Here is a 20,558-nt window from a genome sequence, read left to right on the forward strand (position 1 = left end):
TCAAGAAATTGTTCTAATTTTTCAAAGTCATCTATAAAGTATTACGCAGTGTATACACGGTAGAATCATAATCGAGTACGATGGCTAGCCGTATATACACTATAGTAGATTCAGTATTATATCGGGAAGAGAAGAATATATAATCATTTGTATTCGCTTGCTTATAGTAAAGTGAAATGAATAAAAGACCCGTACGGTTGAGTCGCTGTTGTTGTTGCGGATGTTGTGAGTGTTTCGCACCTTGCGACGCGTTGGGCGAGTGCGCCCTGAGCGAGGCCATGGAAGGCTGGCGCGACGGGCCCCGCACACTGGCCCGCGAGCCTCGTCGCTCCTGGCCGGCGTGGAGCAGCTTGTTGTCCGCGCGCAGCAGCGAGACGTTCATCAGGCGGGCGTTGGGCGTGTTGAAGATCGTCCGATTCTCGCGCCAGCGAGCTCTTAACATTTGCACAAGTAAATTGTTACATCGTGTATATGCATAGAAAATGTTGTATACGATATTCAATTGCGATCGTTGAAAATTAAAGCTCAATTCGGTACACAGGATTAGCGAGCAAATATAGTCGGCGGTGATTGCCAAAGGCTTTTCGAGCCGAGCTGAGGCTAAATTTTTATGACGACGACGGGGGCTCGAGTGTATACGAGCCAATATAAAGTGAAGCTCGCGCTCGTTCCACTCAAGTGCCACGCGGGCAATCAGTGAAATGTGCAAGTATTTGATCGGGCTTGCGTTTATACGCTCTTATTTCGTAGCTAAACGATTGTCAAACACCGCGCGAATTGCTTTATATTGACCTTTTACAGTCGCTGGAAAAATATTTTGGAACGAAAACAACGGTATATATATGAACTCACTGGCTGAACAAACGAAGAACGACGCAGAGGATGATGAACATGAGTGCCATTCCAGCGAGTATGCCAATCATCGCTGGATCGATGTAGCGCAGGTCCTGCGGTTCCTTCACTTCGGCTGCCATCCGAGAGATTCAATGAGCAAATATATTAATTTAGTTTTTCCATAATTTCCGGCAGAGAGCCACGATCTCGCCTCGAGTAATATAGAAATTCTTACCGATGCACTGGATCGATCCGTCTTTGTTCTGAACGGGAATTTTCTCGAAGATGCAAATGCAGCGGCCGTCTCGGCATTCCGTCTGGGCGACCGTCACCTCGCATTGTTCCGTGAAGAAGCAAGACTCGTTGATATTCGCCGCTGCGAACGAGTAATTCATATCACCCTTCGGTATATAATGGATCGATCAATTCTTTAACTTTTGTCATACGTGTCCCTATGTTCTCGACATTATTATTAATCTGCTCTTAATAACCATGTAAAATTTTATAAAATAAAAAGATTCAATAAGCAAGTTTTATTTTTAAAAAACTTAGACTTTTAATATGCTATTTGCATTAAATTACTTAAACTTGCGTGGATAATATTATATTATAATCTTTTAGCAATTTCATATTTTTATATTTTTAAAAGAACTCACGATGTCCACATTTATCAATGTGATTAGTTGCTGTCAGTTCTTCTCTACAAAGACACTTCTTGACTGCTGGATCGCAATATGAGCCATCGAACCCACATTCGGAATGTTCTTTGCAATCATCACTGAATTTTTTTGTACCTCGATCGGACAAGCCTATAAAAAAATAGATTTTCCATTTAGTTTGGAAGCGTCATGTTAATTTTGAAACTTTCATCATAATATTCAATACTTTAAGTATTCTTTTCATCCATATTCAAAAGTAACTTCAGGCTTATCAGAATTATTAATTTTCATTATATATGGGCCGATTCAAGTCAAATGATGTGGCTAAAAAATGAAATTGCATAATTTCAAAGGACTTTTTTGAGTATCATTTTCGAGTTTCGAACCATAATAATATAAAATAAAAACTGTCAGAATAAAATCTCTTTAAATGTAGACACAATACTTTAGGTATTTATTTCATTAAATTTTCATATACCCATTTTATTCTGAACGAGAAATTTCAAAAAAAGCCCGAATTGCGGTTGAAAAAAATTGATAAGAACCACAAATTGCAGTGAAAAAAGCTATCAGAGCAGGAGATGAAAACGAGTCTATCTATTCATGGGCCGAGCCGTTTAGATGTATCGAACTATATATGCCGAAGTCGATTGGATCTATGCAAGCTCGATTTGCAGCCAATATTGAAATGTCCATAATTCATTTCGCATCAGCAGTCGTTACATCTGCCAAACGTTGCGCTGTATACATATGACCCACCGAAAATAATCTCTGCCTCCGATGCGTCTGGCACTATGAATTTTGCTCCCTCGAACGGAATAATAACAATAATCACTGTACGATAATAATAGTATTATAATAATCTGTATGATGAAACGGACAAACCGAGGGGCGTTTATTTGATACGCTAATCCCTGACTATGGCGATAGCATTTCTTCAAAAAAAATTTCACTGTCTGCTACGCAGATTTCGTCGAAGCCGGTAGATAAAGAAAATTTATTCTACGCGTCATAACTTATCACATGATATTTTTTAAATCATCGATGTATCATCGATATATAATAGTCCACGTTTTAATCTACGTAACTTGGGAACGCTCAAATCTTAATGACAGCAAGAAGAAAATTTCTACACAATGCTATAGCACTTGATAAGTTTCAAGATACAGCTGAACTGAAATGCTTGATACAATGAAACTTCGTGTCATAGAAACTCGAATCTTTTCTGACATTTTCAGTCGTGAAAAGTTTTGGGTAATTGCTGAATACGAAATAGTATTCAGCTAATTCTCGAAAAATTTTTTTGCTAAACTTGATTGACTATGAAACTAAGAATTTTAGAACAAAATTATATTCCTAAAAATTCAGTATGCATATTAAAAGTTGGGAAACCTTAAATGTACCTTCATATGCTGTATAATGGAAGAGCTTATTTATCATAAAAATAAGGATCGATGTAAAATATTATCAAATCAAATATCATATAAGATATTACTTATTCATTGATTAAAAATACGAAATTATTTAATAAATATCTCGATTGTATAAATATCAAAAAATCAAAAATTTAAATCGAATGAAATTAAATTCTTAATTCTGTATAAATATAAGCGATTGTCGTATTTATAAAGTTGCTGGTTAAAATTAAAACGTTAATTTAATCTGAAAAAATAACGGGTGAGATATAAATTTAATAAAAACACAGGAGTCGTTTGTATATTCAACGAATTCAAATATGTTAAGCTTGATAAATTACACTCCTACAATTATACGCCGAATGATAATGGCACCTGCAATTGCGCTTTTTTGTTGTTGATTAATTCTCTGATAATTCCCGGCGAGAATGTCGCGCTATGCAAATGTGAATGGCGCGAACAAGACCGAAAAAGTCAATAAGATGGCATGGTTTGTACACGAGAAATTACTCGATAACATCCATCAGAACCCCGCTGTAAAAAAGCTTCAGAAAACTCTATCGCAAGCTTAAAATAAAGCTTGACCCAATTCGCATCACGAACAAAGACTCCTCACTTGCTACAGTGGGCTGGAAGTAGCAAAGATGCTGCCCAAAAAATGTTATTTATTACTTCAAGAGCGCTTAAGGTTCTTTTTTAGGCGTCCGAGCACGGAAAAGTCGGCTTATTATGTAATGTATAATGAATGATTCTCTTGTGAAAACTGCATCTTGTAGCAAGTGCCGATGGCTTATTAGTAATATTATTTTTTTCGAAATTCGTTTGATACAACTAATTCGAACAACCATTAGAGTATATCCTGATATTCAAATCTATCTAATCAGAATATTCACTTCATATAAGTAAATGTTTGCAGCAACAAAAAAAAAAGAACGCAGCAGCTATACGCTTCGTCGAGTAACTTATATTCTTATCTGAACGCTGCTGATGCTTCCAGTACTTTTTCGGTTTAAGCTCTGCGACTAAGACTGCTAAGGGTTAGGGAATTCGACGAGTCTTTTTTATCTACATCCTTATACAGAAGAGCAGGCTTGAGATAAGTTTTATGGGTTACCGGCAATTTTTGGTAAAAAAAATTCGCCTAGCTATCTTCGAAGTATCAACCCTGCATTCGCCTCAAAAGTGTTGTCCAAATAGAGACAATTTTATTTTCATTCAAAAACTTGCTACATGTTTATTGATTTACTTTGCCAGAAAAGTGTCGCAACTGAGCAAACATTAACCTGATAATTCTTATGCATTCTTGTAGATATTCTTATTGAAGCAGTTTTTTTTTTCAGAAATTTATGTAGCGTGAGCGGTATAGTTTGAGCTCGTATTTATTTATGTCGTATATATATGCAGTATGCATCCAAAAAATAGCCAAGCTTATAATATCTTTTTACTTTGCACAGTGAAACAGTGCACAGTCATTGTTGGTAGGCTGTCTCTTTATAGACTATGACTTAACATAAAGATGGCTATGATTTTTTATTCACTGTGACATGAGCAGGAGAGACTGTGTAGTTCAGGAAATATTTATAGAATTAATGAAAAAAATGACTGTAATATCAATAAGTTTGACATCTTAAAAGAATATTAGTTACTAATGCTCTTAATATAAGTATTATAATTCGAGTTGTTAATTTTATAACCATGATCGTATTGGTAATTTTGTACGATAACATTCTTAAAACGTTTCTTGTGGCTTTTTGTATGATTTCGGAGTTTGATTTAGGGAAAAAAGCGTTGAAACTCATCAAATAACAAGTTAGTTTAGAATATACAATTTTAAGAGCGATTTTGCTAAATTTTAAAAGCAAGTTTTTAAACTTCATGAATATCATCAGTAACAAATCTATTGAATTTGAATATACTTTTTTTATATATAAACTAAAATGGGATTGACCGCTTGAGGGTAGGTGATGCGACATCTAGAGTCGATAAGCAAACCGTAATTGCAGAACAAAACATGCTGCAGGTATAATACGCTTTTTCAAAGCGTACTGTTTGCTTCTACTCCTCTTCTTATTTATGATATCCGAGAAAATATCAAGCTCACAGGCCACACCAAATTTTACGATGATAAATTGAAAATTTAACTATGTAATGAAATTTATTATGCACACTACATTACGTTTTAATTTTTATTGCGTAAATAAATACTGAAATATAATTGTTGCTATTCAGCAATAAAATTTTTGCAGCAAATTTAATTTAAAAACCATTTAGAATATAATAATATTCATTTCACGTTTTTAACATTATTCTTAAAAATTAAAAGATATCACGCTTTTTATTTTAATATCGTATTTTATGATGGTTGTGATTTTAATTTTTCGCACAAGTTTCTCCGTGTGCATAGCAGTATTTTCTGTGTATTTTATTTTTAAACAATAGCGCGCTCTCTATCTCTTTCGTATACGGTTATAGAAAGTAGTACATGCCGACAGGGAAATGGGAAACGAAAGCTGAACTCCACTGTATAACGCAGTTTTCAATCCTGCATGCGAGGGGGAAAAAAGCTACACGCTTGGCGAAACTGAAATAACGATATAATAGTATGAAATGCAATAAAAGCTCCTCGTGGCCCAATAAACAAAGTGAATCGTTAAGTCCGTTCCTTAGATAGTAGTAGCGCGCGCGTATTAAAATTGCAGTTGCGCATTTCACTGTAGTTATTTTTGAGATCGATACCGCATAAATAGAGTTTGCACGAGCTAACGATGTGATTATCTCGCATGATTCCTCGCGACTTTTTACTTTCGTAATGATTCATTGCAGCAACAACACAAAAAATCGATGTTTCTAAGTGCGACAGCGAACTATTAGGAAATGAATTTTTATTTTGTCCGACCGAGCAGATGTAAAACTAAAACATACGTATATGGCATTTTCGCGCGCAGGTTGTATAATGGGTGTCTTGATTTATTTGACTAATGCGTTGCTTCCGTGCATTCATTGAGGCAACTGCTGCTGTTGCTATATATACGCGTTCGCTGAACTTCTGCGGGATAATAGTCAGTTAGTGTGATTTAACAAGCTCGACCCCCCCAACGAACTATCACTACTATCCCTACTGCTGCTACTACTACTACTACTACTACTACTACTAATCACCTTCGCCTCGCATTGAAGTTGTCAACCGAGCCAAATTGTAACTCGATGCACAAACAGAATCTGATATGTACGCTTTAAGAGTAGCGATTTCACTATAGACATGTGTGTGTGTCGATTCGCGTTGGGCACACGCCCGTACGTGTATATTTTCCAGCCTAAAAGCTTGGATGATTCGATTTGTTTTCGAGTGCTCTACTAGCGGTGCACGAGAGCTCTTTAACTGCGCTTGCGGGATGGCACACGTGTATACCCTGTAGTGGTTGTATTTTTTTATGTATACACGTGCATTGTGTACGTGTTCACATGCAAAAGTGGACGAAGAAAAAAAAATTGGCTGCGGCTGTCGCAAATTATATTATACAAATGGTCAAAATTGACAGCTTTTAATTCACCCAAAGTGTATCAAAAGTCTTAGTTTAGGGATGTTTTTTTGATCAGCTTTCCGATCGTATCATTACAATTAAATTTTCAACTCATATTTTGAAGATTTCGAAGTAAACTTTATTAAAAACGCAAAGTTGACGAAAACTCGCGTCAAAAGCAAAGTTTCAGTTCATTTTTCTGGAAAACTTTTGATAAATTTTGGACGAGTTGAAACTGTACGTTTTGGGCGTTTTGCGCGTTCCTCTGGGACAAATTAAACGATCCTTTCCATATGTACATTTCTATAGCTGGGAACTCAAACGAGTTGAACGTGTGTACGTTGAGTATGTGTGTCGGGAAGTATATAGCCTGTACACTCGGTTATACACTCGAGATTATCGATAAAGCGATTATCCGCTGTGGTAGAAGGCCCGAAACGCGTGGGTAATCGTAAAAAAGCTCATTCATTTCGATAATTGATCTTGCTCTACTCGATAGCACCTTCTACGATGCGCCGCATAAAATTCATAAATGAATCCATTCCGATAAAAAGTCCACTGCCAGGTTATACACAAAAACCCATCAGATTGGACTTGGAAAAAAAGCAGCGCTCGCAGCGCGAGTTTCCCATCTAGCGCGCATCGCATAATTCATCACCTTTTGAAAACATCTGTCCAGCTCGAGTCGCCTCGTCATTACAACTACAAAGAGAAGAGAGAAGCGCGAGTACGGCAGAAGAGGCAAGAAAAAAAAGCTGCGCGGCTAATGTATGCCGTGCACATTGAAAATACGTAAGACGGTTCAAAGCTGCGCCGGACCAGCGCAGCCTAGCTCGCGACGCGACGCGCCTTATACCAAGTGTATATACCCTGCACGCTACATTATACGTCATAGGCGAAATATATACGTGTGCACATGCACACAGAGAGAGACAGCATATATGTACGACGACGACGACGACTTGAACAGGTGGGTCTATACTGCAGCGGCGGCGGCGGCAGCGGCACGCTATATACGTTATAGTGGCGCGCGGGGTCAATCGCCAAGCTCACGATGATAAAAGTAGGTCAGCAGCGGCATAACCCAGTGCTCGGCTCGCGCGCGAGGAAACGCGCGCGAGAGAGAGAGAGAGAGAGCACGGCGAGGGTGGCAGTTTGCCAATGCAGGCGAAATCTCAACCCACCCCGACCTGGCCCGACTGCTCCCTTCTCCTCCTTCGCCGCCCCTCGCCCTCTGCACGCTCTTTCTCTCGCAGCAGCAGCAGCAAGTATTACGCGAGCTCTCGCGACTCTATATGTGCGAGCGACTCTCGAGCACTGCGAATATACCTATATGTAGCTTTTATTCACCTGCAGCTACTGCTGCTTTTGTACAGTTTCCACCTTCGGCAACGGAGCGAATCATGCACCCACACACACACACACACACACACACACTTGTACGTACTATACCGAATGACTAAGTACACGTGCGTTTATCTTTGAATTTCTCAGAGGGCTATGGGCATGCTGGAATACTTATTTCGCGCCCATAGGCTGAGGAATTTAGAATTCAGGGCTGCAAATTCAAAGTATCTGAAATGAAAGCGTACAAGGAGATACTTTGAAAATGAAAAATCAAAAACGATGCGCACAGCCTATTTCTTTCCTTTTCGGAAAATCGATTATGACCGTCGAAAACGTTTTCTTCCGACTGTACTGGAATTGATGAAAATAATCAATTATTCTATTTTTTATTCAATTTCATTTAAAACCCTACCTTCTCAATCGGCGCAAATTAAAACTCAAGCGCAGCAAGTGGATGGGCAATTTCTGTCAAATGGTTAATTTTAAAAAATACCGCTCGAAAAATTTCAATCTCACAATAGTGTTTTTCAGAAACTAGAAATAAATAAATAATGTATACTATGCATTAAATATAAAGAAATAAGCTGATAGCTTGAAAGTTAAATCCTTTATCATATAAATAATATAATATACGAGATTCGCTGCACTCTTCCGAATACTTTCCAAAAAGTTTGAGACATATACCGAGTTCAGTAAAACATCAAAGCCGTATTTTTTCTCGTCTTTGGTGAACCGACTGAATCGATAAAAAAAAGACGCAAACTAGTAATTTCTAGGGAAGAACCCTTGGGGCACCCCTGTGGTTGTACAACGTATCGTGGTATTACCTCGGTTAGCCAAGAGTGAAAAATCGTTGTATATACTTGGCCATTGTGCTATTTAATTTCCTGACCAGCCATGTCGAGGCTTAAGGATGCTGCCGTGATTGAAAAACTAGTCATTCATTGCCTGTGCACAAAAATGTGACCATTTTTTTTACGGGGCTCAGATCATTTTATGAATATTTTAACAAAAATTAATATTTTTAATAATATTATCGAAATAATTATATTATGTTATGCCGAAAAAATGAAATATAATCCTAAACTTGGTTTTTACCTATTTCACCTGACTCTCATATCTACAGATTTAAAATTCTAATTTAATAGATCTCATGGTGTTATTTATAGACCGTAGACCAATTAAATATGATTAATCATCTTATTGGCGCCAACAGGGATAAAATGCAAATGAATCCAAGAAATCTATCTGGGTCATTGATTGAGTCCCCACAAAGATGACAAAAGACAACTATAGCCACCTGCACGAATGCATTAGATAAGCCTTTCGCATGGTCATGGGCGCCAGCCCGGATTAAGATACAGTGAAACCAAGAAATCTGTCTGGGAGGTTTCATTGGGTCCCCACCAAGACTACAATAGATAGTCTAGCATGGTCATTAACAACGATCAAATAGATGAAGATGGGGACTCACACTTTCACACTCAAAGATCAAAGCTATAGTGGGAGAAATGAGATTATATGACGTCACAAAATAGGCGTTACGAAGGCGTGAGTTAACACCACCAATGCCATTATGATTATATAACTAACGGCTACGCACCAAAATTATTTTAAGAGAAAGGAGGTTTATTTGCAATCATCTTTAAAAGTCATAAAATTAGAAGAGTTTAAAAAATGTCAGTGTTTTAATTAATCTAGTGCAACTCTAATCAAATAAGATGTTTATGAACTAAAAGTATTATTAATTTTTTTCTTGATCTGAAAAATCTTGATTGAATTGATCGAAGGTGTTCAAAGATTTTTTATGTTTTTCCTTGTTAAAACATTTTTATCTTTACCAAGCTCCACGAATGTATATGATTTCTCGTTTCATTAATTTGAAATACAAAACTTCCACGAGTCTTAGGAATTGGTTTGATAAAATCAGAGGTGACGTTTTGTCAGCATTTGTAGATTTCATCATTAATTTTTAAAAAATGTAATCAAATCATTGGATTTTTTTATTCATATACTTTGAATATTCTAACTTTGAAAATTTCAAGTTACGAGTAGGCAACTAAAAATACGTAGTTTACTACACATAAGCAATTTTCACAACTAATGTTTTATTCATACGGTAGTTTAAAAATCGGACAAAATCTAATATTGCTGTATTTGAGTTTTAAATTTTTAGTTCTAACCGGAGAAAAAATATTATAAATCATCCTTGCGAGATTTCATGGTTTCCGCGGCGTGTGAATAAATCAAAAAATTTACATGAAGAAATCGACTACGTCGACATAAAGGAGCGTGAAAACTAGTGTATGCATAATCGGCATTTCAACTAATGCTAAAAAAGAGCACGCCAACAATCCAATTGTACTGACAAAGCAAGATATTTCAGAGTCATTTTCGTAAAAATGATCACTCGCCATACTCGATTCAGTCGATCAGACAAAAGCGTCACGAGCGCGCGTGTAACGCACTTAGATCGTAAATGCAACATGACGATAAAGTCAATTTGATGCTACCGGCAAAATTATATGCTGTGAATCTCATATCATTAAATACTTTCATGTCGTGCATTTCTATTTTGTTTTATTTGAAATGATGAATTTGTCGCGAGCTTGTTAATGATCGAATGTGACCTGAAAACGAATGTAAGCAAATGAAATTCAAATATCAATTGATTTAACAGCATCGATAGCAAAAATGCACATGCTCGTTTAAAATTTGATCGCAGCGAATTAAAGATCATGCTTAGTGTAAGTTATTGAAAATTCCAGTCATAGAGTGATTCAATTTGAAGCTTCGGCTTTCGTTTCAACGAAATCCATTTGGTATCGCTAATCGTATGCAGTTCTTGAATAAAGAAAGTCCATTAACTAAATGAGTACTTTTATTTGAAAAATAGGAACCCTCAACATCGACCTCGTTTCATGCAGTCAACGCGGAAATGTTTAACAAAAACTTTCTTTAACATTTCCTGTATAAGTAAGCTAGCAGCTGATATAAATAAATCAAATCTTCCCGAGCAAAAACTTTAACTGCTTTTGTGATCTACCGTAACACGGTACAAATGAGAGATATTGAAAAAAAAATCTAATACTCGAACTTGTGAATTCGACGACAAAAAATTAACATTTTTAGCGCACACCGTTGTATCGATCAAACAGAAACTGTGCAAAACGTAGCCTTGAAACGACTGCGTGTCTGATACTTCAGGATTTGTACTACTGTGGCAGCTGACAATTGAACCTTTGAATGTTTTTGTTTATTTTTGCAAGAAGGACACGTGCAGGTAATTAAATGCATTCTTTGCGTGTACAATTTGTAGTCTTGCTTTGAGAATAGAAATTAAAAGCGAATGTAAACTAGTAGATATCAACCCTTGTACTTGCTTGTCGAAAGCTTTGTTTGTGTTTAAAAAGTGTAATTAGGAGATTAACCAAGAAGCCAAGAGCGGTGAATTTTAGTGAATCGTTATAGGCCAGATTACTTTTATTGTTATTCTTGCGTTTTACACAATTTACGTTTTAATTAAATTCAAATTACACGCACTTCAGTACTTTTTGGAAAAAAGAAGAATATTGCTCAAGAAAAAGTAAAAATTTAATTCTCATTTTGCTAGACTCGAAGAACCTAAATTAAATTGAGCTTCAACCATAGTAGCAAACAAGAGTGTAAACATTCTCTACGGTTTTTATTTAATTTCTTGGAGTTCAAAAAGCTAAATAATCATTAAAAACCACGTAAACTGTAAAAATGCAGCTTAGATGATTAAAGCACGAACAATTAAATATAAACGGCGAAAACTTTAATTTTATCGTACAGTATCATTAGCATTTTTTAGCATTTAAATATACTTCACGATTCATTATTTTGCACAATGAGCTTGCAGAGGCATTTTTTCAAACTTTCAAAGCATTTGCAGATCCTTTTGTGAAGTATGCTCTTTATGAATTTGGCTCTTCGTCGGCAATATGCGAGCAGTACTTTTTACTCAAAGCCAACTTTCACAGCTCACAAAGGTATAGACTTTTCTTGTGGGAAAAAGATTAAGGCGTCGACGAGATTTGACGCTTATCCCTAAAAGGACTTTTCATGTGTAAGCACGCATACGTGGCATTCCTCGACTCGTCACCAATGTATACGTTTGTCCCAACTTTTCAGTTGCAATTTTTAGCAACAATAAAATATTTGGGCTTAAAATGATAAAAAAAATGTTTTCTTTCAGTTTAATGAAGATGGTAAATATTAAAAATTTTTAGATTAAAGTTTAGGTTAATTGATCATTGAACAAAATATATAGATTTCAATATATTCCGAATCAATCAATCTTACGAGATTAATTATTCCCGATCGAACGGTTCTCGAGCCAGATGTCCTTTATTAAAGAGTCGTTTGTTGCTCAAGAGACAATTATAAACGGTGTGTCAAGTAAAGTCGGTTATTTGTGCAAGCACTCTGATCCTTTCAATCTCAGTCTTATACTGACTAAAGATTTACAATCAGTAGCAGAATTCTTCGTCGAGACATTTTACGGCATTTTTTTACGATGTTTATTTGATCATTAAAAATAGAATTTATCTCTTAAAGCCATATTGGCTCTCGAGCATTTAAATGTAGAAAAGCAGCACGCATTTGATTACATCAGAGTGAATTGGCTCGGTAAAGCTTTCATCTTAAGTTCAAGAGCAATATTTAGCGATGCATCACTTTGATAGGAATAGTAAAATCGATCGCAGCGTATATAGATCGCACGTAATTCTCTGCTAGCGCCTCGTTTCTTTGCAAGCTAGGAGGAAAATTTCATATGAAAGTGTTCCTATGCACAAGGGTAGCACAAAAAATTGGAATAGTATATAGCCGAGCTTACTGAGGTGAAAAATAAGTTTTTTTATACTGCAACCTTTTTTATTTTTTAGACTAGGGGAGAATAAAGGTGTTTATACGCGTGCCTTCCCACGAGTTTCATATTTCGGGGCAAGTGTAGAAAAAGGAAAAAGGAATTTAAAATTGTCCTCGTATCAGAATGCATTTTAACAGAAAAGTGAAATGTTGTCATAAAGTGCTATTACAAAGTCTTACTTTTTATTAAATTTATTCACACAATCTTCGCAATAGTAATAAAAAAAAATTAGTCTTGGTAAATTTTAAGATTAATGTACACCAACACAAATTTGAAGAAACAAGTTTCCAATTATCTGAAAAAATAACGAGATGGATTTATCCATGCAAAGATTTCTTGATAAGTAATTTAAACATTGTCGTTGTGTATCAATGCCCATTTTCCGAATAAAAAATGTCGATTCTCTTTTTTCAGGAAAAATGTGAAATCAGATCCAGTTGTTCACAACAACAACATAGAGGGCTACACAGAGCTGTTGTTCAAAAATGAGTTTTGAAAAGAAAATTATGCAAATATTAATTTTTTGAGTGATTGATCGATGAAATACGAGATTGCGGCATCACCTTATAATCTTATAACAATTTTTATTTTTAACCATGTATACATTTAGTACAGAAAGTATAATAGGAAAACGGCTTAATTCTCATTGTGCCAACTTTTTAATGTATAAGTTTCGTCTTCTTTTAAAATTATACATGTCTAGCATCTTTCGAACTAATAGGATTTTAGTGATATTATAATATGCAAAAAAGAAGAATTTTTCAACTCCTTTCTCCATGAAGAATGAAGATTTAAATTAAGATTTTTATGAAACATGCATTTTTCAAGTTTATTAAGATTAAGTTTTACAACTACTTACTTCTGCATATATTTTATATTAAAATAATTGTTGACATGAATAAAAGTGAAATATGTTGTTATTATGCGTAATTTAAAGTTCTACCTTCATTTTTTGAGTAAAGTATTTTCTGCGTTATCTTAACTTTTCGAGACAGGTAACTTTTCTGATGATTTTCTTCCGAACTAAATTTTATCTTCTTACAAATACAGAGTGCATTATTGAACCATAATATGTTTTCCTATTTTTCTTATTTAATTGTAAGCACTATAATTTATCTGTAGCTTTTAGAAAATATTTTCAACTTTTTCTTCAAGTATTAGGTATAGAAGTTCTTACATTCTAGACAAAAATTATTTCAATATTTCTAATTAAATCAATCGAATTGTTCAAAAGATTACACAATTTTTAAAATTTTTGATCTTTGATAAAATTTACGAGCTCTGACCATATTAATGAAAAATACAATAAAATATAAAAAATTCCATTTCACGGACAAACTCTCAAAATTTAAATTCACACTTCTTGTTCGTTAATTACTTTTTACTTACAAACACATCAAATTTCAATCAAATTCAATGAAATACTCCTTTGTTTTTAAAGAATGAAACAAATTTGAAAGATTCATAAAGAGCATGCGACATATTACGTATTTTATAATGCTTTTGAGTTATCTATTTGAATCTAAATTTTTATTTGTACCAGTGACGCCAATCTACTCTATTTAATTCAAATTCAAATTTTAGCAAAAATTTTTTCTCTTTTACTTCGACAATCAAGAAAATATCGAACATTTTCCTTTTTAGAAATTCATCAGAACCTCATATGGTTCCATTAAAAATTTCTTGTAAACTATTCATTTACATTCCTCAATCCATTATTGATGATTATCAAATTATTGTAGTTGGCGCGTTAATCCTTTTACATTATGAGCTTCGCACGCGAACAAATTTATTCCTGTGTTCAATGCCAAAATTGAAAAAAAAGTAAATCTATCTTTGTCCAGATATCAGATTCAAGCGCGCTCTATTAAACCATCGCTGTATAGATATACCACAGCTATCGGCACGTCGATAATGTCTCAACAACTTGTAGACTTGCGGAACAAAAATAAATTTAATCCACGAAACAATATCTCAATAGTACTCGAAATAATTTCTTTCAACGGAATATGCAGGTTTGTTGCAGAAGAAACTTGGCTTATATATCTGTTTGGTGTAGCGCATAACTTATCGGTACAAGTGAAAACTATGTTTTAATCTTATAGTATTTTATGAAACAAAAAGGATTTTCAATTCGATATTAATTTGAAAACATGATTTTAATTTTGAAAATCAGTAGAAAAATAATCTATTTGTTCCACTTTTCTTATCCCTGAAACAAGTTTAATACTTAGATGCCCTGATAACACTGGTGACGTTTAAGAAAATGTTTAATTCCATACGTCAGGTCAAGTCATTCCTCATCGCTTGTCAAAGATACCGAAGCAATAATCAAATCCCATAGATTAACTTTTCGAATTTTGAAGCGGCACAAATCGATCGTAGCACGACGTTCGTTCCCAAGTGTGGAGTAATTCTATCGATACAAGGAACATTATCAATACTCGAACAGAAAATTCTTCCACGACTTTATCACGTGATATATATATCGAAGAACCTCACACGTTTATTGGACTTTTCTGGCGCAAATCGCGTGCGTTCATATGAGTCGCTGATCCCAGCACAGAGATGTATTGCTAGTAATTTAACCGGTGAACGCTATCTTGCGCACCAATGCCCGGCATAATTACAACTCCAATTGGCTGAGAAATTAGAGCAACTATGCGTGAACGCAATTACGCGACGAGACTCGCACATGGCTCCGTATAAGGCGAAGGAGACTTTAAATGGTCCCATTGTCAGAAAAGAATGGAATAGCTTCTTGAGAAAGCTCGACGATAAACGGTAAACATAAAAAAAAGCTCATGAAACGCACAATCGCAGTAATTTACAAATTTTTTAAAGTTCAGAATGACGATGATATTTAAAAATGTACTCCTTTTTACTCCTTTAAAGCACAATTCATTTGTAAAGCAAAGAATCCCACGTGTAAAGCTTTTAGAGAGTCAAAATCGATTTTCTCTATTCTAAAGCGGAAATTTGAAATCAATGTTCCTATGATAACTTGTATTTCTAATGCAGCTTGCAAGATAACGGTCGAAGTTACCAAATAGCTTTTATGCACCAATTGCAATCCTCCTCGAAATATCCTTACAAGAAATCTCAATATTGTTGTTGTAGTCGAATCTACGTACGCTTCAAGCGAAGTAACAATAGATAAGAAAAAGGAGAAAATTTAAATTTTAAATCATGGCGTTTGGTACGAGTCACAATCATCGCTTTGTATATATTATATTTTATCAGTGACAGCTCAATTATTACAAGCCTCGAGTCTTAACTTTATCTCCCAAAATGCATGATATCTCTCTCAGGTAGATTTTACCGCATTAGCGTCTCTTGCATGCTGTTTGCGCGCGCTTAAGTACCATCACATGCATAATATAGCCACCGAGCCTGCAGAGCTCGCACGGCCGTGCCTGCATGCATATTATATAATATTCACATTTACAACACACACACATATGTACACACGTGCACAATGTAATACATACATATCGCCTGGATTTGCGTGTATTGTGCGGCTCTCTCACTCTCTCACTCACTCTCTCTGGGCCTCCGCGGACTCTTGTTGCTTTAGGCAATGCCCTAATTACGGCACCCACTCGCTGCAGTCACGTGTATTATACAGCTGATAAAAGACAAGAAAGCTTTCGTATATAGCCGCGTGCGCAGCGAGAAAGTGACAACGACGGGTGGTGGCGACGACGGCGACGACGACGACGACGCGTGTCTTGGTAATAATTAAGTGAGAAAAAATTGTTTGGCTCTACGTCTGTGGCAATGTGCTATCCTCCTTTATACGATATACTCGTGTATGTGTGTGGTGTGTATGCATCGGTGTTGGTACTTTGTCTTTCTTCTTTCGTCGTTGTCGTCGTAGCAAGTCGAGTGGCTTTATTGTACGTGTGTGCAAGGAGGCTCGAATGAGCTGGAGAAAAGGAGGGTAAAAAACTGGCTAATGAAGATTTCAATTAGAGACGGAATTGTACAGCTCGCGTGTTACGTAACATGTGTATATTCTTTTTTATTCGAGGCAAAGTGAGGAAGATCGATTGTGTTCCATCAAATATCATTGAATCAACGTAGTTATATGTCCGCGTGTCGCCGCTGCCGCTGCCGAGCCACCCAAAAAAATATTGCGCGTGACCTACTACAACACGGCCAAGTTTCGGAACAACGTAATATGTGCGGGAACTTTTCGCGCGCGCGAGTCGTAAAGCGCTTTGATGGTCGCACGCGCTCGTACTCGAATGAAAAAAAAAGTACGAGCGCGTGCACGGTATTAGCCTGCGTCAAATATTGACCCGAGCTCTTTCCACGTTTATACGAGAGAGCCGATCTCGAATTGGGATAAGCTGAGATTTTACCCGAAATTCCAAACGTAATTCGATTGAAATTGATTTGTGAATTCACCATCGGCTTCTGTATATACTTTGTCGCGGCGATCGTCTCTCTCTCTCTCTCTCTCCGTTGGCCCGGTATAATGTCTCGTTTCCATGCATAACACGAACGATTATTATGTTAATTGAAAATTGTATTATTTGCGCACGCATTTACATAACCTTACCCCCCGATGTATACTATGTTTGTAATCGCAGCGAAATTGACATGTACTACCTACTACGATTTCTGTAGTAGTATATGTCCTTCGCGTGTCATGAAACATCAATTATACATAACTCTTTTTTTTTATTATACAATACGTACTTTTCCGACTTTTGTCAGGATTAAACTTTTCATGAAAAAAAGTAGCAAATAATTAATGGATTGAGATGTTGCGATAGTTTTGCAGTTGGGAATATTTTTTGCTTTAAATAATTAAATTAGTTTATTATTCAAAAATAACATTCATTATTTTATGTAGCCAAGATACAACTTTGAACTATCTTTGTTCATCAATGGGGAATGAATACCAAGTTGAAAGTTATGGTACAAAGGAGAAGCGCATGTCATTGTCTAATCGTCTGATCGCTGAGTGATTCTTACTACTTGATGCTATTTGCCAAAGTTTCGCGGAACTTCTTGAAACTTTCGCATGCATTTTATTGGGTATAACGAAAAATAATTCGATTTTTTCTTACGTATAAGCACGTTGATATTCTATGGTAAAGTTGAATGACGAGGCGAACCGCAGCGAGTACGTCGCAGAAATGTGCTCCTCTCCTCGTCGCTAAAATCCCGAACGACTTGAAGCTTCTTTTGCTGATGCACCAGAGTAACTTTTTTTTTCGCAACAACGTGCTGGGCAAGACGCGAACTTTTGCTCCCTGGCGCGGAGTGTCTTTTTCTATATACAAATACATATAACCCTGAGCCGCGCAGCGACGGAAAAGTTTTTTATTTTATTTGACGAGCCCCTCAAACTATAACTCGTCGGTTTTTGCAAGCTTAGCGCAAGTACTGCGGTGCATCATGTACACGCATAAAAGTCGGGAGATGCTGCGTATCTTATATACATGTCTTATTTCTACGAGCTTGCCGCGACTGTATTATTTATGAGTTGTGTACATCGGACAGAGAAGGAGGCATACGTCTACTTTCTTTATGCGCTCGATGAAAAAACACCTCGATACTCGATTTGTGATCGCATTTCGAGCGTTTTATAATACGTTGACGTTTCCGTGAGCATTTAAATGTATGAAAATTAATGCAAACGGGCCTTTGAAACCCTTAAAAAAGCAGCCAAAACTTTGCCCGGGGGATTATTATTTTTTACTTTGGTTTCCCACATCTATATCGCGCATAAATATATATGCAAAAGAAACATAAAATACACGTGGCTTTTATTTTGCAAGTTTGATTAGATTGTGACCCAGTAAGATGCATATATCTATAATAATATCAGTTGGTAGGGCACAAATACACCTTCGAAGTAACTCGCAATTTGTGCTTAACTTCTTCAAACAGTAATTAAACTGATAATATCGCTAAAGTATAGCCATACATACAAGAAAATCAGCAAAACTCATTTAAGTATTACAGAGTACCGCTTTACTATAGCTTGAATTCATATCGAGGAGGAGGTGTATCGAAGAGGGAGGTAAAAAAAGCAACTTACCGAGAGCAGTCGGGCGGTCCGGGGCCCCGTGTGCAAGGAGCAGCGCATTCAGCAGCAAGAAGACGAAGGGCGGCAGCGCGAGCCGCCACGAATAGGCCGACGGCCGGCGGCGACGCATCTCGCGACGCAGCAGCAGCCCGGAACGCTATGCCGCGGCACCGCTCCAGCCTCGTGTGTCTTATGTACGAGATTTCCTCCCCCGGGCGAGAAAGCTCCGAGCGGCGGGCGGGCGCTTCTTCGGGGCTCCTGTTTTTTTTTCGCCGCCGCTTCCTCCTCGGCTTTTCAACCCTTTCGATTTCCAGGGCCGTTCTTCACGTGATTCGTCGGATCCGTTGGGAATAATCCATATATCGGTTACTTGTGCGCAATTGACTCGCTAAATGTGATGATGTTTACATGTATAGGTAGGGAACCGTGGCTCTTTGCGCGCGTTTAAGCGCCTATAATAAGTAATATCTAATGACCTAAATTCTTGGTTTTGATTATTTTACTAGAACATTCGTAAATTAATATGACTGAATGTTTCACTCAAATTCCTAGATGTTTTTTGGACAATAATTGCGACCTTAAGCAAGTTCTGACATTCTTGCCTCATTAAATTTTACCAAAATAAGGATCATTAGTGGCGATTCAAAATTTACACAAAAAGGTGAATGGTAGAAAGTAATTTCGCCATGTAAGCAAGGTGCAAAAACATGGCACGTTTTTCAAAATCATTGATTTTTTGTGTTTATGTAGCAGGCTGTACGGCAGTTGTAATGAATAATGGAGTCGTACTTATAATTTACCGGCAGGGTGACATACATATGCATTTTTTAATACGCATGTCGGAACGTCTTTGATGAAAAAGGCACGTTGAAATTTGCCGACTTTATTAAAATGCTTTTTTTTCGATGAGAGGATTTTTCCTTGACTGTTTTGAAATTTACTGGAATATATTCAGGATCGCTATTTTTTTTATGAAATTATATTCATTTCACGAGTCAACGTTAAAGGAAAAAACTCTACAGTGTTGCAAAAGTAATTATTTTCATAATTATAGACTAACTAGAAATCGATAATAACTAGTACAAAAGAACGAAACGATTTGAAAAACAAGAAAATAAATAACTCAAATAACGATATTGATCAAAATCAGCTTTGATAGTATCCTTCTTTCGGCTCTATTGAAGCATTCGATAAATGTTTTTCTTTTGGGGAGAAAATCTGGGATACAATGGCAGGAAAAATGACTATAAGCACAATTCAATAAAATCTCGAGGCACATACAGTGACGCGTGGACATAATTTGCACGTTAGGCTTTTTCCCTTTGTTTGCTGCTGTGTAACGTAGCCTCGTGTGTGTAGCGCGACCGTTTATCGATTAACTTGATTCATCGCGTCGTGTAGTACGAGAGCCATGCCTATCCAAACAGCGACTTTTCTTTTTTCCTTTTTTTTTTTGCGTTTATATAATATAAATTATTGAAGTGCAATGCTCCCTCGCGGTTTTACCGCTGCTGCTGCTGCCCGATTCACTCACACGCACGCGTGTACATGCATGTGCATAAGAAAAAAAAATTACACTGTTGCTATAGTTATGAGAGCAACAAAAATATATATAGTGTGCAGAAACCGGGGAACAAAAAGAAAAGTTTTTGAAAAAGCATTACCGACCAAAAGTCGCTCGTAAAGGAAAAACTCAAACGAGTTGAGCTCGGGCGATAGAATTTGTTTACGTGCTTTATGTTTATGTGAGTGCAGTAGTCGAGCACGTTAAGGCCTCTACACTTTGTACCTTTTTTTTTGCTTTTCTTTTGAGCGGACACAATACATATTCTTATCGCGCTT

At 36.5% G+C, this 20,558-nt stretch overlaps 1 protein-coding gene across 11 annotated transcripts in view; it reads right to left on the bottom strand.

The window, feature by feature from the left end:
• The window catches only part of LOC106649292, a 31,747-nt gene that overhangs the window by 7,418 nt on the left and 3,771 nt on the right, over window positions 1–20,558 (bottom strand). For 9 of the 11 annotated variants that reach the window (XM_023463494.1, XM_023463490.1, XM_023463491.1 and 6 more), the window contains exons 3-7: window positions 18,729–19,104; window positions 1,491–1,643; window positions 1,070–1,210; window positions 853–967; window positions 196–434 (exon numbers count right to left, since the gene is read on the bottom strand). In XM_023463494.1, the coding sequence (XP_023319262.1) occupies window positions 196–434; window positions 853–967; window positions 1,070–1,210; window positions 1,491–1,643; window positions 18,729–18,846 (766 nt within the window). In that variant the 5' untranslated portion in view covers window positions 18,847–19,104. The remainder of the gene's footprint in view (window positions 1–195; window positions 435–852; window positions 968–1,069; window positions 1,211–1,490; window positions 1,644–18,728; window positions 19,105–20,558) is intronic. The other 2 variants (XM_023463495.1, XM_023463497.1) reach the window with 1 other exon arrangement.

The sequence above is a fragment of the Trichogramma pretiosum genome, unplaced genomic scaffold (genome assembly GCF_000599845.2).
Source record: "Trichogramma pretiosum strain Unisexual culture from Peru unplaced genomic scaffold, Tpre_2.0 scaffold110, whole genome shotgun sequence".
In the NCBI taxonomy this organism is placed as follows: domain Eukaryota; kingdom Metazoa; phylum Arthropoda; class Insecta; order Hymenoptera; family Trichogrammatidae; genus Trichogramma; species Trichogramma pretiosum.